This window comes from Emericellopsis cladophorae (genome assembly GCF_022114955.1).
Source record: "Emericellopsis cladophorae strain MUM 19.33 chromosome Unknown NODE_5_length_938552_cov_118_678949, whole genome shotgun sequence".
Taxonomy (NCBI): Eukaryota; Fungi; Ascomycota; class Sordariomycetes; order Hypocreales; family Bionectriaceae; genus Emericellopsis; species Emericellopsis cladophorae.
The window spans coordinates 795,962-818,611 of NW_026250930.1; the positions used below are offsets into that span (position 1 = coordinate 795,962).

The following is a 22,650-nucleotide window of genomic DNA, read 5'->3' on the forward strand; positions in this document are numbered from 1 at the left end:
GCGATTCCAGCAGTGTGGGCCACGGGCATATAGCATCATCAAGAGCCTCGTGTCGCTTTAATACAGCACGATTTTTCGGAAGATGAGCGAGGTGAAAAACCGCCCCTGCAAGAGAATGGACGTCCCGTCCTACATGTAGGCATAGATGCGGATTCCAGGCGCTTGCAAGTATTGGGCAGGTTGACCCGACCCGTGCCTTGTCATATGTTGCCCGCAGATCCATTGCGAGGGACGAGGATGCAGTAGGGCTGCAAGCTGCTGCATCCCCGATAGAAGGGGTGCCGTATGGACAGAAGTCGGGCCCTTTGTGGCACACGATGCGTGTTGGGTGGGTGATTGCCTGCACATCAACTGCTGGGTGTAACCGATGATGGCACCACTGCTCCAGGGCGATGCTGCTATTAGCCTAATGTTTGCCATACTGACCGACTGTCGCAGTGGGTTTCGTGGGCTCGACTGTCCTTATTCTGCGGCTGCCCGCACCGAGACCATGCCCGATCAATGTCATTGAGGACCGCCCGACTTGAGACGCTGGTTGATTTCACGAAGCCCGGTCAATGGGGCTCAGTCAATAAGGAGCAGCTGCTCCATCCGTCAGGAGCCAGAACCGGCCGGTCAGCATGCATTGTGCCGAGCGTCTCTGTGTGTGTTGCGGATCGCCCTTGCAGACAGGAGGAGGTGTAACGCGATGAGCAAATTTCTGTCCGTCCGTTCGTCCGTCCAGCGGTTAATAGATGGGACGGCACACCATGTCCTGGCAGGACAAGATGCAAGATCCTCGATCATCACCAGCGCGCTGGTCACAACTCACAAGGGCTCGAAACTCGCTGCCTGGAGCCTCAATGTGACAGAAGCATTCATGTCACCCGTGGGGCCCAGCCGCCCATGATGACTGTTGATTAACTAATAAGCCACGGAGAACATGCATTCGACGGCATGCCAGGGTGATCATTCAGCCATTGGGCATGCTGTGATCGCCGGCGCGGCGGCGGCGGCTGCTGTGGCTGGCTCTGATCGTTCGATGAGGGGGGTAGGGTGAAGCTTCGATAGGAAGAGCACCAATGAACTGATCCACGCTCCGTGGAGCTCGACTTGACTTGACAGCGCAGGACTTTTGGTACGGCTTGTGTTCGTACAGTACGTATCTGTCTGCCGCGTCGGCGTCAGCATGGCGCTTGCTGAGGGCACCTGACAAGAACGAGTACAAATTCATCAGCACGCAATCCTATCGTGGATAACAGGCGGCCCATGCTGCTCGATCTCACACACTCGATCTTGCTCGGACGCCATGGCCTTGCCTTGGAGGAAGATTGGAATCGGGTGAACAAGAACATGCGCACTTAGACGTAGATTGCATCCATGTCAGAACTCAGAAGCGGGCAGAGTCCGGCTCCATGTTCTTGCATCGGGCCAGCGCTCCCTTCTGGGAAATAATGTCGTCGAGCCCTTGCCCAGGCGTCACCCGAGACCCCCTGTCCCCTGGCCTCCGCGTCTGCCCCAAACACCTCACCCGAGACCGTGGACAGAGCCCGTCTTGGCACCCTGTGCCTGCGGGAACAATTGAGTTATTAATTGCTCCATAGTAGCTGATTGATAGATCAAAGGCAATTAACGGAAAGCAAGGGTTTGGGCTTCTTGAAAGCCCCGAACCCTCCTGCCCGCAACTCCGATGATCCTAAGCCTGAAACACCGGCGTGCCAGCCGTGCCCGGCACTTCTATCGAGCATGGGTTGAAAGCTCAGGCCACGATGCTGCGTAAGTCAGGACCCTAGTCTAGTTAACCATTCTGAGCATTGCTTTTACTTGTATTACGCGCATGGCGGGATTTCCGAATGCGACGGTGCTGTTACCAATGGGCCAGGTTCGACAATACTGTTGTGGTTGACTCATTTGACTGGAATTCACTTGGAAGTAGGTCGCCAAACGGATTGCGGCTGGTCTCCTAGTCGGACCACCTACCGACCTGAGTATCGCAATAAGCCAAGGTCGTTAGAGAATGTCTTACCCTGCTCAACCTACCATGCTGCTGGTCTGGCTGGCTGTCCGTGGGATTGGGGTGTGCGAGGTGTGCAAGGTCTGCATCCTTTGGCCCTGGACATAACTCGGCCGGCTCATCAGATTGAACCACTGGCTGACGAACGGCTAGGGCAGCTCGTGTCGCTCGATGTGAAGAAGGCCAAGCTTGGTCTCTGACGTGGAAAAGGAGTTGTGACATGAGGGCAATGGCTGTCAACTCATGGCGTCAACGCCAGAACAGGGGTAGCCGATGCTTGCTCTTGACGGAGCAAAAGTGCGAATCTCGTCTTTATTATGATCCGTCACAAAGGAGTACATAATACGTCCTTGTACATTATCAAAGGGCATCCGTTCGCTGTCGACCGGGGACTCTGTGGAGTCCGTAGAGCTGTGGTGCTTGACCCGAGCGATTTCATCTTAGCCTCAACCAGTGAGGTTAGATAGCTCAGGTGTCATTACACACTTCCTCATCGGAACAGATATAGTGCAAACTTTGTTCAGAAACATCTGTCGACAAATTTCCCGTTGAGCAGGTCATTTGAGAGGATAGCTCCAAACGCAGTCTTCCCCTTGTATGGATATCGATGGCAACCGTGGCACGTTGCTGCAGCTGGGGTATTATTGAGAATGCAACATGATCAGTAGCATAGTCAGTAGCACACCAAGCGCATTCGTGGAAGGCTTCATTGCAGTTGTGCCTGTGTCAGGCCCCGTGTGGTCTAGTTTCGACTGACGTTGGTCGAATCGCCAACTGCTGTGATAGCAACCGTTGCGTTCCCAAAGACGAGGGCTTTCACTCGTGTCGTTAGCGAGACCTACGCCAAATGAGCGAGGGCTGCACTGTTTGTTACACCCAGATGCAGAAGCATCGTCTCAAGCACTTGCTGTAGAGATCGAATCGAGGATTTGAGTCATCAATGTCGCCTCATCAAGCAACAGAACCGTGCGGACACAGCGAGCATGTTCGATACCGCGGAGTGGTAGCAACAGTTTCCACGTCAATGGTTTGATTACAGGGACCATTATTTGGGTGTAATGGGCCGGCCAATGCTCTAAACTCGTTAGGAGAAGCATTTACAGTGAGTGAAGCTGGAGTGTGTCAATGCCTGCCACTATGGCCAGCCCGAATTCAACACTGATATAAGAGAACGGGGACGATCTGATCTTGCGCAGAATCAAGAGTGAGATGTCTTTGAGAATCACTAACATGCCTTTGATCCATTAAGCGTACGCTATAGTGCACTTTCAAGGGGTATCCCGTCGATGGAGTCACTCGCCAAGAGAAGCTGCGGGAGCTTTCAATAGCTTCTTCGAATCATTAAGCGCGGTTTAAAGACTGCACGCTGCGACTTTGAGTGTATACTGCGTATCTTAGTAGAGCCTTCTCGGCGGGCCCGGCGTGATGGCCATTCAATGAGGGGTCTGGACGACTCCCCCTCAACGCTTCAGGCAATGCTAGAAATACAATTGTGTGATAAGGATACCTTATTGCTCGGAAGGCTATTGATGAACCAATTTTTGAATGGCAACAAATAACTTTGACCGCTGAGCCAACGCGAGAGCTCTCTGTCTGCGTCCGACCCTCTTTGAGGAAGCGCAGTTGAGCATATGGGTCTCGATTGGACAGGTCTGATCGCTTTCCAGAGTCTCGACAAGAAAAAGTAGGTGCTGGTGTCTTTGCCTCAGTCATAGAGCGGTCAAGATATGGAACAAGCTTCCTAAGACGTTATCTAGTCAAAGTGCTTTAACCGCCCATTCACCCCTCTGCAAGGCTAGACATTTCAACACACAGCTCCCGTAAAGAAGGTTCAACAGGGCCCAGTTCGACCCTTGGGTGTGTTGAGGAGCTAACAGCATTATGTTGATGGTATCTTGGTGTTGACTAACATGGAAATCGACAACGTTCCACAGGTCGAGATGGCTTCGGACAATGACATACTGACATGTGTCGTGGCGTTTCGTTTGGCCACATTAGGGGCTCGAAGGCTCAGCCATTGTCGATGGAAGTCTCCCATTTCGTCAAGCTTGACTTCAACCGTAGTTCCGTGAGCAGTCTCAACAACGACCTAGTTTCACCCATCACTGCTGGGTCAAGTGACTGCATGCCACAGAGAGGCTCACATAATGCCGGCGAAGATTATGCATTGCAATGGGACGTTCTGGGGAAGCTTCAACTCACCGTAGTTCCACGTAACTCTGAGAGCGTACATGGCGACTCGTGACTGGCTTGCGGCGCGGTGGCTCGCGGGTCCATCGTTGTGATGCGTAAAGACGGTGCAATGAGTCACTCAACTGCTGTTGTGCATGTGTTGCGTCGGTGTCTGCAGATCAACGTATGCCGTAAGAAGCTGGGGCTCACAACTATCGCCGGCAACACTTCAGTTCACTTTGCAAGATGGGTTATTTGTGTCGCTGTTAGGTTGAGAAACCGTGGAAGCCTTGCAAAGTTGGAATCTGATGTGCCTGTGGAAATGGGGAAGGGCTCGGACGGGGTGGGTCAGCTAGCAACTCCCCATGATCCATCTCACCTCGGGGAGGCAAGAACAACGGTCTACTAGTCAAAATCAACTTCAATTGTGATGGCTTACTACTACTACTACTACTACTACTACTGCTTGATTGAACCTTACAAGTCGATTCTGAAAAGTTATTGATTCAGCCACTGCTATAGCAGTGCTCACGGAACTCTCCTGGCACCCATATCCTCCTCTCTATGCGCCTGAGGATCAAGGTCTGAGATCGGAATATCGAGGCGAGTGAACGACGTTGGGGGGAAGGAAGGCTGCATCGTACATGCCTACCACCATGATACACCCGTGAGTTACGTTCCTTGCCTTCCGCGACCGCACAAACCCTCAATCGGTCTGCTGACTCTCCTCCCACTCTTTCAGTCTGCTCACCGGTCACCGCAGACTCTGGCACAATCTCAAAAATCACTTCTGAACTATCGAAACGGCTGCAAAACGAACCAAATTTCGCCCGAGAAGCAACGTGCATTCGCCGATCGTGAGCCGCACATAGCTTCCCCAGATAGTGGACGCTTTGCCTGTTGCTGATATAGCGCTGGCGCCAGGCGGGACGCGTGGGCCAGTCCAGCGGCGACTACAGTAGACAGTCTGGTATCCGTAGTTCCGTACTATTCTAGCACTCACCCATAGGTACGACTGAAGCTGAACCTTCTGCCTGACCAACGGGGGCTGGACCTGGACCTGACCGGCTCCTTTCGACTCAATTTCAATTTTCCCTCTCGTCGCCGTGCGTTTCCTGCGAAATAGTTGCGAGGCGTCAGTTTCGTCATGTCCCGCATTTCAGGACCATGACGCCAGGCTCTGCGCATCTCACCGGATCGTCCAATCGCGACCATCACCGTTGCACACTTTCCCATGCCTGCCAGCCTCGTTGGGCACCGACACGCTAGAGGCCGAAAAACGAGACCGACACCAAGTGGTGCTCGGAACAACAGATACCACTCCACCATTGTTGCCGTCATCACCGCAATACATCGCCGGCCTCAGGGCCTATCCCTCCCGACTGCCGTTGCCCACATGCCGAAGCGCCGTCGGCGCATCCAACCATGACGACCAATGCCGTCCCCGACACGCAGCTGGGCCTCACCTCCGAAGAGCTCCAGATCTTGCGCCAGGGCCAGGCCGCACTCGATGGGGGGTCCAACAGCTCGCGCGCCGCCAGCAGGGCCAGCAGCCAGGGCCTCCTGCTTCTCGACAGCTCCTCCCTCTCGGCCCTGGGGCGCTACTTTGACCGACTCATGGCCAACATCCAGCAGAACATCCAGTACCTCAGCGAGCAGGCGCAATTGTTCACACAGGTGCAATACGATCGAGCGGGAAACATCATTGATGGGGCGGACGAGGAGATTGCACGCTACACGGCGCTGCTGAGGCAGCTGGACGAGCTCGAGCTCGACTTTGACCGCATCGCCCACATCAAGGAGATTGTCAAACAGTACCGCTCACGCGTGGAATCGTTGGAACGGGATCTGGAGAGTACGTCCTCGTCGAGTCGGCACCGCCACTCTTCATCTTCACACCGACACGGTCACCGGCATCATTCGTCCTCCCATCGACATCGTCACTGAGCGGGCGTCGCAACAACACGAACAACGACAACAACTACCACCACCACCACCACCATTATCGCATACAATGAATTTACTCGATTACGCGGGTTCCTACAGTACCGCGTCCTCCTACAATGCTCTCCGCTAGCCGAACACAGGAAAATGTACAGAAGAAACGGGGACAGGCCTCGCGGCTAGGCAAAGAAAGACTGGCCTCACGGCAAAACAGGATTGGGATTTTATTCACTGGCGTTTTATTTGGGATACTCGGACATTTATCAACTCGCGCCTCGCGGCTGGCGCTCAAGCTTTCGCAGTATTATTCTCTTGGCTTCTGATCTTATAGGATACCCCCCCTTGGTTAAGCAATGAATTTAGTGTATGCTGCTACATTGCAAGCGAGACGTTGACTGCCCCCGGGCTTGTTTGATCGAACCAGGTGCCCATTACGGATGTTTAAGAGTCTGATGGATGGGCCCTCCCAGAATCACGGTTCGTTCAATCAACCATCATGCAGACACAGGATGCTTCAATTGTCGCTCCGGGCGTCGCACGCGAGATATTCTCGCAGACACCCTCACACGCTCGACCCCTGGCTAATGTAGGTGTCCATGTGAGCAACCCCTTGGCCGCCTTCGGGCCGCCAACCGTTCCATCGGCCCTCCCTCTTCGCAAGCCGCCTCCCACATTGGGCGTCTACTGATTGCCGGCTGAACACATCAAGAAGGCAGCCGGTTCAAGGCAGGTCACAGTCGCAACATCCGCTGGGCCGAAAGTCGATATGCTAGCATGACAACGGGCGAATAGACATGCAATGCGGTGTAAAAATAATATATCCTCAAAACATTTAGGGAATCCAGAAAAGAGCAGTAGTGCGAGAGTACAACAATACCCAGTAAGACATGTCCAACGCCAAAGGAGCTACCAACGGACTGGCGCGCAGCCACGGCCTAGCCTCTTGCCCTTCCTCCCGTTGTCGCCCATGCAAGCAAGTACCAATTCGTCCATTCGTCATCCAGACCGGACTCCTTAAAACGCCGTGTGTGAGTGTGTAAGCGTGCATGCGCGCGCTCTCTAGAACCCTTCCTCCAACTGCGCACGCTTGGACAAAAGAAAATGGTGTGTTGATCCTTGTGTGTGTTTGGCCGTCACTCGCCGTCATCATCTCGACTCGCATCGACTTGTCCTTCAGTGCGTGGAGTTTCGCTTGCCGCGGGCCTGTATCGCCAACAAGCGTAACCGTCAGTCAAGGTCTTGAGCTACCGCAGCAAAGTTCCCTAGGCCTTAGCTCTGCGTTGACGCACCAAGAATGGACTCGGCATCTCATCTCTCTCCGGGTCCCACGTAGCCACTGGCTCGCCGTTGCTATCCCTCCGCTCGCCCGCCATGCGGCGCTTGGGACTCGCGAGGTGACCACTGTTCTCGGGTCCCGTCGGCACAGGTCGCCCTCCAGCACGAGCTTGTGAGAGTTCCACCAGAGTGCGGCCCTTGACGTTGTTCTTGACCGCGACTTTGCCCAAAGCCTCGGGGTCCTGTGTCTTCTCCTTCCGATTCTGCGACTGCTTACGTGACAGCGCGCTGTGAACATTGGCTTCACCACTAAGGTTCGCCTTTGACGGAATCTTGCTCAGACGCCTGTTAGGCGAGCGAGGTGCCGGCTCAGATATCTGGGCCTGCCCCATTTTAGACACGAGACCACATGTGGAAGTCTGCGGCTTGAGCCGGTTGACGTTGATCGGGCATGTCTTTTGTGTCGTCAGCACTGGGCGATCCCTAGCTGTGAAGGGATTTTTGCTAGATCGGATGTTGCGCGTCGGCGAGGGGACGATTTCTTCATCGTCTGACTCTTCGATGGTCGGCTCGTCTGGCATAGTCCAGTTTGCCCCCTTGGAGCTCTTGGCGCCAAAGATGTTGCCCTCGGGCATAGCGGGCACTTTGGTCGCACCCGTGCGACGGGGCGAAAGTGATAAAGATGCGATAGCGATAGGGCTCGGCGATGCCATCTCGACGTCCATTGGTGTGCCAGCACCTGCGAACATGGTTTGTGCGCGTCCGAATGGGGTCCTTGCACCCTTCTTAGGTTCCTTCTCTTTCGATGTATCGGGACTTTCAATTGAGTAATCGGTAAAGTCAGTTGTTGAGGGGAAATCGTCGCTTTCGACAGTGCTCATTGAGGATTGTGGACAGAGTGACCTGGCAACAGGAGATGCCATTGAGGGCGGCTCTGTTTTCGGCTCTTCAGGGGCCACAGGGACCATGGCTCTGGCCAGTTCTTCTGCTCGCGCCGCCACCTCCGTCTCGAACTGTTTGTTCAGCGTTTCGATGTGTTCCTGCACCAGACGGTCGATCTCCAGACGGGCCTTGACCTCCCATTCCCGACGCAACGCCGAGTCAATCTCTTCTCGCATAGTGTCTCGTTCGCGCTCGAGGTTGGCAGTGGCTTCTTCCACGTCCTTCGCATGTTTAGCCACAGCCTCCTCCCTGGCCTTGAGCTTCTTGTTGTAGTCTGCGACCTCCTTCTCCTTGCGCATCAACTTCACAACAGGCAGGTTGAGCAGTTGCGCCGTATCAGGCCGTCGATCGGCATTCACGCGCAAGCAGTCCTTGATCACAGCGTTCAGCTCTGCCGAGTACATCTCCGGAAGAGGCGCAATTTTGCCTTCCTTGATCTTCTGCACCAGCTGGAAATGGGTCTTGGCGTTGAAAGGGGGCTCGCGAGAGCAGAGTTCGTAGATGATGCAGCCTAATGACCAAATGTCGGATTTCAATGTATACTTCTCGGCCGCGCAGATCTCGGGCGACATGTAGAAAGGCGTGCCCACATATGTCGACGCAAAGTCATGGGACTTGATCATCTTCGAAAGACCAAAGTCGCCGAGTTTGACAGAGTTGTCTTCGTCGAGAAAGACTTGACAAGTTAGTCAACTTCTCAAATGCAGCAGTCGAGGCCAGCTTACCGTTCTCTGGTTTCAAGTCACGGTGCAGGATAGTCATGGTACCCGCGGGTACCTTGGGGGGCCCATGTGTCGTGCCTTGCGTGAGACCGAGCACATTGGTGCCCACCTCGGGAGGATTGACACCATAGTGGCAGCGATACAGCGCGAGGCTGAGCTGGGTGAATACACTCCAGACAAAATTCTCTGGAGCGCGTTGCCCCTTGTGCTGCAGGTCCTTGATCACACGCCCCAGGTCGCCATTCCCACAATATTCCATGTACAGGTGAAGGTCCTGGCTCAGCTTAAGATGCTCTCGGTGGTAGTAGGCGACAATGTTCGTGTGTCGGAGATGGGATAGGATTTGGAACTCGGCGTGGAGCTGCTCGCGCTCCTTCTGCGACATGCGCTGGTAGGAGATCTCCTTGCGGCACATGATGAAGCCGTCGGCCTTGCGACGGACCTTGCGAATGATACCGAATGATCCATGGCCTGTACACAAGGGTCAGAGTTAGAGTCAGAGGTCGAGGCCGTGCGACAACTTACCAATCTTCTCCAAGGTGTCGTACTTGTCTTCGGTAGACATGATGGGCTAGTGTCGTCCACGACGCAAGTAAAACGCTAGGACGGGGAAGACGTATCGAGGAAAGCCAGCATGAGAGAGGAATTGAGGACAGAGAGGGACGTCGAGTAATGCACCGCTCAGCAGTAGTATGGAGCGAAGAAGGTCGAGCCGTGAATGACCAAGGGCACGCGAATGACTGGCTCTGTCCTGCTGAGTTAGTAAACGAAAGGCTGTTGTTGGTGTTGTTGTTGTTGTGAAGACGAGGAAAAAAGCGAGAGAGGAAGAGAGAAGTCCGAGTTGCTACCCAATTCTCTGTGGGTAACGCTGTCGAGCGTTTTGCTGGCGAGTGTTCCGTTGCCAACCAACGGCCACTGTACACCCCTGTCGCCTGACGTGGGATTTCGGGGATGTACCAAACAGTGACGTTGGCCAGGCAACCATCTTACGGCTTCGCTTTTCGTCAACTTACCGGGGTTCAACCGCGGCAATCGATAACAATAATCGATTCAGAAGCTAGCGCACATTATGGTGGGGCACGCCGCTCATGATGATTGATCGTCCATATTCAACTGACGACATGCAGGCAAGGCGGTTTCGCGATGGGTTCGCATGCTGGAGGTTCTTCCTCGACAAATTTCGCACACCGACGCCTCCTTTCTTTCCTTTGTTTGTGAGAGTTTATACGCCGATACATTCACACATTTATATACATATCTTTTTAGCTTTGCCTCTTAGCCGTCCTTCATGAACCTTACTTAGACACCCCGCAGCGACTCGCCACCATGGTCCTGAAAAAGTATGAGCTCGAGGGCACCTTGGCCGAGGAGAACCTCATGATCAAAGCCGGAACGCTACGGGACGAGAACCCCTTGGACACCAGCGAGAATTTCCAAGAATTCTTGTTGGCGTGTCGTCATGGCGACCTGAGAAAGTGCCAGGAGCTCATCAACCTCGGCGTTAACATCAATGGGAAAGACAAGTTCGATTACACGCCGCTGATTATCGTGCGCTCCACTCCGTACCAACGGCGTCCAGATGCTTACGTCTCTCCAGGCTAGCTTGTGCGGCCACTATGAGTTGGTGCGACTACTCTTGGAGTCCGGGGCGTTGGCTGAGAGGAACACGTTTCAAGGTGAACGTTGCATCTACAATGCTCTCAACGACCGGATACGGAACCTTTTGCTCCAGTACGACTTCTCCAAGTCGTCAGATCCATATGTATACTGGTCAACACATATTTCCTCCCTCATCAACAACCCCAATGGGTTGACCGACATTGCTCTCATTGCTGGAAACGATTCTTTCGATATTCACAAGTTCATTCTTGCTGCGAGAACACCATACTTCAACAAAAAGCTTACTGCGCAGCCTGAGACGACGCAATGGAAACTGTCCGCTGCCATTCCCACCGACTCATTTCAGATCGCGCTACGATACGTCTATCTTGGTGCTGTTCCAAGAGACCTCGTTGCGCAGGCCAGTGACGTGTCTGAGGAGGATGTCCTCAAGGGATTGGACAAGCTCAGCAAGCAACTTGAAATCGAACAGCTATGGGAAGCAATCATGGCGGGGAGTGACAGGCGACTAGCCCGACAGAGGTACGAAGACGAGGTCCGGCGGGCGCTTCGACAGATGGAAGCTTTCTTTCAGGCGAATGTTCTCGGGAGGAAAATGTTCGTTGACTCGGACCGCGTGGATGAAGTCGTTTGGAAACATGACAACTCCATCTTTGCCGATGTGCTTCTACGTGCGGACGAGCCATTAGCTGAAGATGAGGCATCGCCGCACGATGGAGCAAAGGACACGCCCGTCAACGCGCAGGGCATACCCATCGGTCCCGCCGCAGCAGCAGACACCACAAACGGCACCACGGCAGCCAAGCCTCGCAAGTCGATTCTCTATCCAGCTCACAAGGCGATGCTCATCCGAAGCGAGTACTTTGAGAAGATGTTCTCCGGCGACTTTGTCGAGTCCCGGCGTTCCGATAACCTGCGCATCGTCACCCTGGACTGCACGCCCGAAATCCTGGAACTGATTCTCACATTCCTCTATACCGAAAGTACAGATCGTATCTCCTTGGATCAGGCATTGGATCTATTATACGCCGCCGACATGCTCTTCCTCGACACGCTCAAGTCCAAGGCGGCCGTTGCCATCTCCACCCTCGGCAGCGGCTCCTCCAACGTCAATATTGGCGAGCCGATAGACGAGAAGAAGGGCGTCGAGGTCGAGCCGGTGAACATCTACGATGTGATTCGTGCCGCATGGGACCTTCGCGTGCAGCGTCTCGAGGAATTCGCGGCGCGTTACATCGCATATAGACTGGAAGACTACATTGACGACGGCGAATTTCAGGACATGATCCAAGAATCAGCAAGCAGGATCAAAGAGCGCCAGGAGACGGATACCATTGAGTTGCTCGACGACATTCGCTACTACCTGTCCGAGAGATTTCGACTGCGCTTCGAGGATACAGGGCTGGAAGATGTCATGGACGAGGAAGGGGAAATCGACGCACAGGTCGCTGCCCAGATTGCGGACGCTGCAGAAGGGCAGGTCAAGCAACCATCCGCAGATGTGGCGGGTACGAACGGGTGGAAACCGGAGGACAAGGGCCTCGACAGTGGCAACAAGGAGAAGTTGAAGGAAGAAGAGGACTCTGACGGCGATGATGAGTTTGTCGCTGACGCGATGAGTTATCAGAATCTTCTCGGCAAGATCGACATGATGCTAGAACGTCTCAAGCTAGATGCGTAGAATCAATTCACATGCACGTGCGTACGTAGCGTTTCAAGTGTCTCTATTAAGTTGCTTGTTTCAAGATGGGCTCTCTAAAGCTCCACAAGCTTGATCCTCGATCGCAAGGGCTCTGGTAATTCCTCCCTTTGAACAAGACCAAGCTGCACAAGATCACCCCAGAAGAACAAGGCTCGGTCTTGCGAGTAGCTCAGGTAGTCGAACTCGTCCGCGTCCTCCTCTGCGTCTGTGCCCAGTGGCTCGCCCGTCTCCAAGCCAGGCACCTTGGCTTGCACGCAGCCCCAGGCGGCCCAAAACAGACTGTTGGCGGGACGCCACAGTCGAGTCTCCTCAAGGAGGGCACGGACTTGCTGGTCGGTACGCTCTTCACGTGCACGCTCGGCAGCACTCCATCCTCCCGGAGGCGCGCGCGAGTCCAACATGAAATCAACGATGGAACTCGAAGATGGCGCAGATGTCAGTGTGGGTGGTGTCTGAGGAGTTGACGCGCCTGTGCCGGCATCTTGGGGGCGGAGCTTGGGTGTCGAGCCGGCGAGAGGGAACTGTGAGCGATGGTCAATGTACGCTTTCAGGAAGCGACGTTGCTCTTCGGGCTTGGGATAAGCAGCAGTGTTCAAAGCCCATGGGGTCTTGGCGTCATGGTAGTTGTACATCCATTCCGTGAAGTGGTTTGCAAATTCCTGACCCGGACGACTGGCGGCAGCGTATTCAAAGTCGATAACGATAAGCTGCTTGTGTTTGTTGGCAGGTTGCAGGAGAGGCGATTTTTCGTCGTCGGGTTGGAAGCGGAGAATGTTGCCGTATTGGGTCTGCTGAGGTTAGTCAACGTGGAATCGTGCGTGAGTAGCGACACTAACATCATTGTGGGCAAAGATGAGCCCGTCGTTGAGGCTCTTCGCATCTCCGTACTGTTGGACAAGCCATTCCCGGTACTTGTTGGCCACGGCCAAGAATTGCGCCCACGGCAAACCCAAGACGTATCCACTCGTCTTCCAATTGTGCACGACTGAGTTTCTGCGCGAATCCTCTCCGATCGTCTCCTCGTACTGCTTGTCCAGGTAGGTGACAATCCTCGCTACATTGTCCAGCCAGCAGTTCCAGTTCTTCCAGACAGCAGGCCCAGCCTCCCGTTCGCTATCCAACACTTCAACGCCATCGTGGAGCTCGCGCATGCGCTTGGCAATCTGCTTGGATACGTCGGGATCGCGCAGGTCGGCAGGTGTTAGGGGAGACGCGTTGAAATACTGCTCGAAACGACCGTTCTGGAAGGTGCCAAGCAAACGAGGCCCAATCTTCTTCCGCGCCAAACGCTGCAATACTTTGAGCTCATTCTCTCGATCGATGAGGTTGTCGGCTTGCGGGCCGTAAATTCGAAGGAGGAGTTTCGCCGGCTTCTTCTTGCTCTGCTCGTCGTCTTGGAGCTCCGTTGGGGGCGTGACGACGTAGACTGCATTGGTGAGGGCGCCGCTGAGACGCTGGACATCAATGCCCTCGCCGGAATCCAAGGGAACCCTGCGCCAGCCTTTGAGTCGCAAAGTATGGGCTGTGCGGATGATCTCGTTCTTGAAGGTGATCCAACATTCGTGATCTCGCCTCGACTTGGCATCTTCCGTATCGAGCAGGTTCACTGTGCTTGTGCTGTAAGCCATCGTCTTGGAGTTGTCAAGCCAGACGTCGCAATCTGGTACAATGGCATCTCCATCCACATAGTCGGTATCAGACGAGGCCGTGCGCTGCAAAGATGACCGACGCTTCCTGTGTCGCGGCCGGGGAATCTTGGGCGCATCACGAGAAATAGAGCCCAGACCCATGGCAGCCATGGAGTCGTCTAGTATTCTCTGAAGCTTGTCCAAGGAAACATCACTGGACTGGGAGTCGATGGAGTCGGATCTTTCGCGGCCGCTGGGCGTTGCTTTTGCCGAGTCATCGTCCACTGTACTAGGCGAGGCCGACTTGCGCCTGCTTCCTCGAGATCTATGCTTCCGCACCGACATACGCAGCCGTTCCCTCTCTATCCAGTCGCTCACTTGAGACAGCAGCTTCTCGCTGTAGTACTTGTGTCGATGGCTATGATCGTGCTCCTGTGGTGCGTTACCACTCAGGGGCTCATCTCCAGGGCGCCATGACGGCGAGGCGTCGTCGCGCGTGGATGACTTGGATGATTGAGGGACTTGCGATGGCTGTGATCGGCCACTCAACTTGCGACTGTGACTAGCGCGGAACTGTCGATGAGTGGGATTGTCATCGTCTATGAGCGACGGCTCAGGGGTTGGCTCTTCTATCTGGACAGCTGAGAGAGAGAGTAAGCCAATGTTCCCAATGTCAATGACAATATGATTGGTATCCTAGTATCTTTGTGTCTGTGAAGATATGGCGCAACTGCTAATATCCCAGGTATTGTTGGCATACAAAGCTCGGACACAGTCTGCCTAAAACCTTCTGAGTGGAAATTCCTTTGGTCCAAACTAACTCAATGGACGCAAGTCTCTGGAAACCCTGCAGAACCCCTACGACTAAGATCACGTACCTTTGAGAGTGCCACTGGCTGGTGGTGTCCTTTCGCTATCGTTCTCAGGCTTCATGGCTGACCGCAAGGGCTGCTGGCCACTTGCCCCGCCGAGGCTGCTAGAAGCAGACATGGCGAGCGTGGTATCGGCGATGGTTTGGGAGGTGCAAATGAGGGGAAAAGCAATGATCAAACCCGTCTTGAGGGAGTGATGAGGGGCAGGTCGATGAAGCTGGCGGTCGTGGGGAAATGGCGCGAAAAGGTGTCGGCGGTGTAGTGGGCCTCGTAGTCAGGGGCCAGGGCCGCCACGGTTCGGGGACTGCCGAAGGGAGTGGGAGCGCGATCAACAATCAGAAACGTGAGTTCCAACGGTGGCCAATAAGTTCATCCCTATGGGCTTGCTCCGTCGCAGGATGCCGCTTCTTTTTGATGGAAATTGCTGTACACTGATATGTTGGCGCCAGCACAACTCGAGGTCATTCATGGCGACTGCCAGCGAAGCGTCATGTGGACAGACCCCGAAATTATGTCACGTGGTGTGATGTAATGGCGTCCATCCTTCAGATCTACCTATACAAGGCAGCGGCCAAGCCTGTCAAGTGATTGTTTGACCCTGACCAACCACTTTACACGTTGGCTCTGCATTGCATTGGTAGGCGTTTCGCTTGACGTCGCACGATGCATTACGACGTCTAGAATCACTGCAGTGTGGTTTGCAGACCTTGTTACGTAGCTGCCAGTGAAGTAAAAAAAAATATGTGTGAGGACCCCTGCAAGCCGCAAGGGTCCTGTCTTGGCGGCATGTGATCGCTTTCCGCACTGCCAAGTCGTGAAGTATCTACCTTACATCGTATGCGCCCAGGTCCCACGCAACATGACGGTAGCCTTTGCCATACGTATTGCATTGGCGAAGCTAACAATTAAGCTTTGGACATGGCCTTTCATATTCCACTTCCAGTCCCTCTAGTCTATGATAACCAGCACTACATCTTCTCCACAGCCTCTCTGGTAACATCAATACCCTCGTTCCTCATGGCCCAAACCACGGCGTCAAGGACATCGTTCACAATCACTGCCGGTTCCCATCGAGGCTGCCTCTCCGCCTCTGTCTGGCGCCAAACCCCCGTCTTGACCAGGATCGGCACATACTCGGTCCCGTCCTCGGGCTGGAACTCGAGCGCCCCGCGAACATCACTCTCCGGGTTGTCGCCGATCATGTATACCCTGCGCAACGGCTCGGTCCTCCCGTCGGCCGCCCCGTTTGCTCGCAGGAGACTGTCGTGAGCGTACTCGTAAGTGATGCGCGAGGGTTTGCCCATATATTTGAACAGAAGCTCGTGCCCTGTCGACTCTTTCCAGACACCGCGGAAGGCGTGCAGGAACGCGCCGGTGCCGAAGCGGTTGATTGGGTGCTCTGTTTTCCATAGGAGGTCGAGGTTGGATATCCACACCTTGGGTTGTCCATCCTGTTGCCAGCCGCCATTCTCCAAGGACTTATCGCCATTCTTGTGAGATAGTGTGCCGAGATAGCCCTGATGCGACGCGAGGATGTCGTGAATGATTTGGGTCTCGAGTGACCAATCCCGAGGGTCGTTGAAGATGAAGACGTGGTCGATCTTCAGGTAGTTGCCATTCTTCAATTCGGCTGCGTCATAGGCCATGGCATCTGTGCCGCGCCATAGTTTGGTGGCATTTGGAAGCGCCCGGCCTTTGGAGTTGAAGATATGCTTGGGTGCGAATGGATAGATGTGCTCATACTGCTCGAGCAGATCTGTTGACGTGATAACATTCCGGAAGCCGTACCTGATGACTGTAAGTATTGGATCGTTCTTTGAGGTATGTAAACCTACGAGTGAGCAATATTTCGAGCTCTTTCAGGGTCTAAGCTCGTGATGTAGATAGTCTCGTCCTCTTTGGCCTGTGTCCTGAATTTTCGAAGTGGCGTGTGTGATTGAATAACCCGGTCGCCAATAAGATCGTCCACGCCATCTATACCAACCTTCTTTTTCAAGCTCGCCGCTTTCTGTTCTTCTGTTGTGTTGCCACCGCCATTCGTCAAGAACAGATACCTCGAGTCATGGTCCCGGCACAACCGCAAGGCAGACTTGGCACTGCGAATCTTCTGATCACCCAAATGGAGGACACCATCGCAGCTTGGCAACAGATCAGCACATTCACCTCCAGGTAAAGGGCTCGGGAGTGCCTACTCGTAAAGGAATCCAAAGCTCCTCGCCAGCTTCTTGGCCTCCTGGGAAAAGGGGCTAGCTGTTGACGATGACGTAACCGGCCACACCGGCTGCTCGTCGAGTGTGCGCCTCTTCACAAAGTTCAGCTCGAGATCACCATCCGGCGAGTCACTGGCAGCGCTCTTGAGAAACCGAACGGCTGGTGTGGTTCCGAATCGACGTGCCGTGCACGGCGCCCAATTCCGCGTTGAGTCGTACGCGCGACGCGCTGGTTGCCGTGCTGCTCGCGCGAAAGCGCCACAGCGAGGGAGCGCACCCAAGAATGTCATGATCTGGCTCTTTAATCGCCACGCTCGACTGCTGCAATGATGACGGAGCCAGTGTCGCGAGGTCGCAAGGTGGAAAGGTTGAACGTTGACTGTGTGCGAGGAGGCGGGCGGATGCGAAGCCGCAGGTCTCCACTATAAATTAAGGCGACACGAGCAAGTGCTTTGTCTCAGGGAGCATGCTCTTGTTGACCTTCAACCTCTCAACTCTCGTGCTCAATCCATTATCAAAACCTCGGGCTCCAATCAAACAATCAAAAAACATCAAGCTGCGAGGTTTTGCAGCCAGCCATGCGATCTTTCCAATACGTCCTCCAACATCCGGCTCCACGTCTCTCCTAATCACTGCACTGCCCTCAATTCTCAAGTTGTCTGAGTGATAGCAACATGTCTGATCATGCAGGCTGTTGTCGTTCGCCATGATTTCTGTATGACCTGCACCGCATTCCCAGAAAAACTGATACATGCATTTGGTGCCTGCTCTCGTCAGCGTCCTTTGTCGTCCCCACAAGGTTCACATGTTGTCACTAGAGCCGGCTCTAGAACAGCTGTCAGCGGGAGAGGTCGGGGTTTTGTCAACCATTTTCTTCAGTTCCCTCAGCTTGAGCCTCGGAGCTGGGATACTCTCCCTCTTTGTCGGGAACCGGGTCGCACCAAATTTCAGAGCTGACTACACCATAAAAGCCTTTGCTGAAATTTGTCATGTGTTGCGGTTGTTTTGGCGCTGAGCTGGGATGCGAATGTCTTGGAGTTCGTGGCTGGGCTGGGGCAAGGTGAGGTGGAACAAAGAAAGGGGAGTGAGTTACTGAAGAGCTCAAAATGCTAGGTATCTTAGAGGATCCACAAACTCTAGTCACCTGCCTGAGCAATTCAGCCAGTCTCTGCTTTCCGTCTCATATCAATGGCACCTTACTTTACCTGGTACTTAGTGGCATGTATTCTCCAACCGCATTCGCTGGTTTCGTTCAATGGACGCATCTTTGCACCACGACAGAACACTGGAGCTCTGGTCCATCACATTGGCTTGGTGTTTGTGGGATCAAAGAACCACGCCCTGAAAGGCATTCATCTACGAGGTGACTAGTTGTCCCGGTCAAAGTCACTCAATGGCGTGCCCCTTGGACTCCCTATGCACGGTTGTTACGTGTTTTTCCCTTCCCATGCCCCCGGAGAGCTTAGCTTCGTTTTCCTGCTTCCACAAACGCCCACCGCTCTGGGACGCTACAGCCTGAATGTCCGAGCCTCTGAATTAGCGCAGCTTGACTGAACTAAATCGGTGGGTGAGTGTAGTTGGTTTGCCCGTGCAGAATGTCTCCATTGCCGCTTATCCGCCCCAAACGACTAGAACACGAGGCGGGCGGACAGTCTTGACGTGTGAGCTCTTGTTAGATTCCGATATCCGATAAGTATGTACCATTATAATTCCGGGAGATAAGAGACAGATTGGCTCCAAGTGCTCCTCGACATAGCCGTGCTTGGAGCCGAGGCTCACCTTCTCCAATTCAAATTGTTTTCTATTGTTCATGAGATCCTCACACCTCATTCTGTTGAAGTTTGCGAAGAATTCTGGTGACGTCGAGATGCGTCTTGTCTGGTCAAGCTCACGATATCTGTTGAAATCGAACTCGACTTGATGTGGACTGCACGCGATCTTTCGCTGAAATTGTGCCGCGGGGATGACACACGATTCCACAATGTCCTGGTGAAATTCCTCAAATTTCTCTTCGGGACAGAAGATGCCGAACAATTGTGAAATGATGGCGGTGACATCCATAAGCTGCTTCTTCTGTTCCCTTTCGAAATATGGTGTTGACACAAGCGCGGTGAGTGCCTCGGCGTTCCAGTTGCTGATAGCAACTGCATCTGTTGCATAATATCAGTGCTATAGCTTCGAAGGGGGGGGGTTTCCTGCGTACCTCGCTTCTTGGTAACAGTCGTGGCCAATGCTTCTGTGATACCTTGGCACATTGCTGTTTCTGAGGGCAAGCAGCTAAATAGTATACCTTGAGGATGGTTAAACACGTTGAAGTTTAATGCTCTCATCATGATAGCAATTAGGATGTCCTCGTCTGTGTCGGGAATCGACAAAGCGACGCTGATGTCCAATTCTTCCCTGACGAGGACTTGAAGTTTATGTATACCCCGAGGGTCAGCTCGTGCCATGCGTCGGACATAGCTGTTGCCCTGCTCTGCAGTAGCTGGAAGCTTTTGACAGGTATTTTGGGTCCATGCTTGGACACCATCGACAACTTTCTTAAAGGCCTTTCCAGTGTCAGCTGAATGCTGACCCATCTTGAAGATTCTGGCTCACGTCATTGATATCTTCAGGCGTCAGATCCTCGTGGAATGGCTGCAAGGCGAATACGTGCGTCTGAGCATCATTTAGTTGCTGGCGTAGGGCGGCATTCTCCTTCAGAAGTTTTGCCTCCGTTGCAGCAACCGCCTCGCTCTTTGTGGCCAGTGCCTTGAGCTGCGCCCCCAAGACTTTGCAATTGTTAAAGAAATCGGCTACCATTTGTTGGATACCTTGTTCCTCTTTCATCTTCGCTGAACTTTCTTCGACTGGGGCAGTCCTCAATGGCTTGATTCGATGCTCAAATTGCTTGAAAGTAAATTCGGAGATAAAAGTGAGAGAGAGCTGATATCCTGGTGCACTGTCAAACTTATCTAACCCTTTCTTGCTTGCGTAATCCTGTTTATGCTCAGCTCAGTATACACGTATTTAGACCGAGCTTACCACAGTCAACATGAAATCTCCCATGAAGTTTCAGGATGGCCGCAAGGCAAGCTCATCATCGGCATTGACTTTGGCACTAAATACTCGGGCATCGCCTGGGCAGGAACCCAACAGCCGGACAGGAACACGGCTATCACCACTTGGCCTGTCTGCGCCGCCTCGTCGGAAGGCGAGTCGTCTGCTAAGGTACCGACCACGCTGAGATATACCAAGAGAGAAGTCCAGTGGGGGTTCTCGATCCCTGGAAACGTCCCTGAGGATGAGATTGTCGAATGGTTCAAGCTGTGCGTATGAAGAGTCCAGATCAACTCTTCAACCGGACTGACAATCTTCCGCTAGTGACCTTTACAAAACTACGAAGGCTATGACCCAGAGTAGTCAGAAGCTGTCTGCCCGTGGTGGCCGTGATCCGGCCCAGTTGGTGACTGACTTTATGGAGCGTCTCGGTGCTCATCTACACTACATTCTTCAGTACAAGCTCGGAGACACCGTACTCAAATCTAAACCCATGGAGTTTATTGCCACCGTGCCTGCCATGTGGAGCGATAGTGCCAAAGATCTCACAAGGCACGCGTGTCAGAACGCACCCTCGCTTGGTGCAAATGGCCGGCTAATCCACTTCATCTCGGGGCCAGAGGCGGCCGCACTCTATGCGCTCCAAGGTCTTGATCCTCATGGATTGAAAGTCAACCAAACAATCCTCCTTGTCGACGCAGGTGGCGGTATAGTCGACTTGATTGCTCACAGAATCACGCAGCTGAAGCCAATTCTGGAACTTGAGGAAGCTGCTCCAGGAACAGGTGGTATTTTCGGCTCATGTTGGCTCAACCGCCGAGTTGAAAAGTTCATGCAAGACAAGCTATGTCATCTCGACTGTTTTGACCAGGAGGTTGTCTACGAAACCGTTGACGTATTTGAGAAGAAAGTGCGTGAGGCTTAGCGCATGGCCCTCTTTTACTTATTGATTTTCCAGATCAAGCGCCAATTCGCTTCCAAGACTCCGGACGACGAGACCTTCACTTTCCCCTTGGGCGGCGTGGCCAATTCGGCACAGCTAGGAGTCTCCCGAGGGAGGTTTGCCATGAAAGCTTCCGACATTCGCGAGATCTTCAGGCCTGTTGTGAACCAGATCATCAAGCTCATCAAGGCTCAGCTGCAGTCTATAAGAACTCCTGTCACGGCTATCTTACTCGTTGGAGACTTCGGAGCCTCGATGTACCTGAGAGACAGGATCACTGACGCGGTAGGGATGACCGTGCGAGTTCTCCAGCCCCCAAAAGCATGGCAGGCTGTGGTTCAGGGCGCCGTACTTAAAGGTTTAGCCAACAATGATCCGAAGACAGCGCCAGTTGCTGTGCAAGCGCGTAAAGCTAGACGGAGTTACGGTGTGCTCCTCCTTGCCGCCTATCAACACGAGCGTCATGCGCACCTTGCGCACCTCAATGAGTGGGATATGTTTTCAGGCTGTCATCGCGTGCCAGTAATGTACTGGTTTGTCATGAGAGTAAGTAAAATACTACTATCAGACACTATGAGACAGCGGACTGACGGGTTTCAGGGTGATACCGTGTTGGAGGATAGATCCGTGCCTATCTTCTACGAGCTCACTCAAGCCGTCCACCTCGGCCGTCCCTTTGAGCTCGAAATAGCAATCAAGTACGACCGAGCAAACAGAAACCTGGCGGGCGCGGTCATCACTAAGGGCAAAGACGTGCTTGATTTGTCCACGCTTCGCGCAGGGCTTGGAAATATTCCAGAAGAGTCTCTATCGCAGAGTCTCGGTGCAGACGGATTGCAACACTATCGTCTGCAGTGTGAGGTACATGCGACATTCAAGTCTGCTTCGATTGAATATTCGCTCCACTACCATGGTAGGCATTGGCTGCTCGTTGATCTGCTATGTAGCATACTGACAAACACAGGTCGGAGGTACCACAGCGTTACTTGCGAGTATGTCTAGCTTTGCTCGACCAGTATCAAATGGACAAGGGACGGATTATCTTGTATTTTGCTCAGGGGAAGTCAACCTGGTCGTACAAGAGAAGCATTTGTCGTGGTTATTGCGACGCGCAATTGAGCTCGAAAATCCGGGACTGGGATGTTCATGTACCATATATCAGTGCGCCTCTTGGGTATTATTTTATTGCCTTGCAAGGACTCGCCTTCATTGGCCCAGGTGAAAAGTCGAGACAAGTGTGGCCTGGCGAGGCGGTCGTGGTTTGGTATCATATGGATTCGTCATTCAAACAAGTCTCCTAGATACGGGAGTACTATTATCAACATCTCTGCACCTATCCTCTCATCCCTGTGTCCCGAAACGTATCATCTTGTCTTGCAGGAGACGACGCAACTAACAAATCAAATACATCGGGCCTCGCCGGCCATGCAATACGTGGTATCCTCGAAGCAAACATGTACAGAGAAGAGAAATATGCTTTGCCCTCCTGTCTCTCGTATCAAACGAAAGTTATTGTCACCCAAGGTACAGTCATCCACTCGAAAATCGTCGCCCCCGTCGACGCCCTTGGAGACTGTCAAATGCCACA

At 53.5% G+C, this 22,650-nt stretch overlaps 7 protein-coding genes across 7 annotated transcripts; 3 read left to right on the forward strand and 4 right to left on the reverse strand.

Annotated features, from left to right (window-relative positions):
- Positions 1-5,590: 5,590 nt before the first annotated feature.
- Positions 5,591-6,797, forward strand: J7T54_004818 (uncharacterized protein; the record flags this gene model as incomplete). The annotated part of the gene is made up of 2 exons (XM_051503514.1): positions 5,591-6,020; positions 6,700-6,797. The coding sequence occupies 2 exons, from the start codon at positions 5,591-5,593 to the stop codon at positions 6,795-6,797; spliced, it is 528 nt and encodes a 175-aa protein (XP_051365128.1).
- A 485-nt stretch (positions 6,798-7,282) lies between these two features.
- J7T54_004819 (uncharacterized protein) lies at positions 7,283-9,613 on the reverse strand (the record flags this gene model as incomplete). Its single annotated transcript, XM_051503515.1, has 4 exons — positions 7,283-7,312; positions 7,399-9,002; positions 9,052-9,519; positions 9,574-9,613. 4 exons carry the CDS (start codon positions 9,611-9,613, stop codon positions 7,283-7,285), a joined length of 2,142 nt encoding a protein of 713 aa, XP_051365129.1.
- Positions 9,614-10,374: 761 nt separating this feature from the next.
- On the forward strand, positions 10,375-12,349 carry J7T54_004820 (BTB/POZ domain-containing protein-like protein; the record flags this gene model as incomplete). Its single annotated transcript, XM_051503516.1, has 2 exons — positions 10,375-10,596; positions 10,646-12,349. 2 exons carry the CDS (start codon positions 10,375-10,377, stop codon positions 12,347-12,349), a joined length of 1,926 nt encoding a protein of 641 aa, XP_051365130.1.
- Positions 12,350-12,423: 74 nt separating this feature from the next.
- J7T54_004821 (Choline kinase-like protein) lies at positions 12,424-14,988 on the reverse strand (the record flags this gene model as incomplete). Its single annotated transcript, XM_051503517.1, has 3 exons — positions 12,424-13,158; positions 13,207-14,639; positions 14,877-14,988. The coding sequence occupies 3 exons, from the start codon at positions 14,986-14,988 to the stop codon at positions 12,424-12,426; spliced, it is 2,280 nt and encodes a 759-aa protein (XP_051365131.1).
- An 850-nt stretch (positions 14,989-15,838) lies between these two features.
- J7T54_004822 (uncharacterized protein) lies at positions 15,839-18,071 on the reverse strand (the record flags this gene model as incomplete). Its single annotated transcript, XM_051503518.1, has 4 exons — positions 15,839-16,658; positions 16,706-17,008; positions 17,063-17,240; positions 17,948-18,071. 4 exons carry the CDS (start codon positions 18,069-18,071, stop codon positions 15,839-15,841), a joined length of 1,425 nt encoding a protein of 474 aa, XP_051365132.1.
- Positions 18,072-18,466: 395 nt separating this feature from the next.
- Positions 18,467-19,882, reverse strand: J7T54_004823 (uncharacterized protein; the record flags this gene model as incomplete). Its single annotated transcript, XM_051503519.1, has 5 exons — positions 18,467-18,494; positions 18,906-19,230; positions 19,284-19,316; positions 19,371-19,629; positions 19,679-19,882. 5 exons carry the CDS (start codon positions 19,880-19,882, stop codon positions 18,467-18,469), a joined length of 849 nt encoding a protein of 282 aa, XP_051365133.1.
- Positions 19,883-20,065: 183 nt separating this feature from the next.
- Positions 20,066-22,064, forward strand: J7T54_004824 (uncharacterized protein; the record flags this gene model as incomplete). The annotated part of the gene is made up of 5 exons (XM_051503521.1): positions 20,066-20,388; positions 20,444-21,029; positions 21,078-21,347; positions 21,663-21,975; positions 22,027-22,064. 5 exons carry the CDS (start codon positions 20,066-20,068, stop codon positions 22,062-22,064), a joined length of 1,530 nt encoding a protein of 509 aa, XP_051365134.1.
- Between the last annotated feature and the right edge of the window lie 586 nt (positions 22,065-22,650).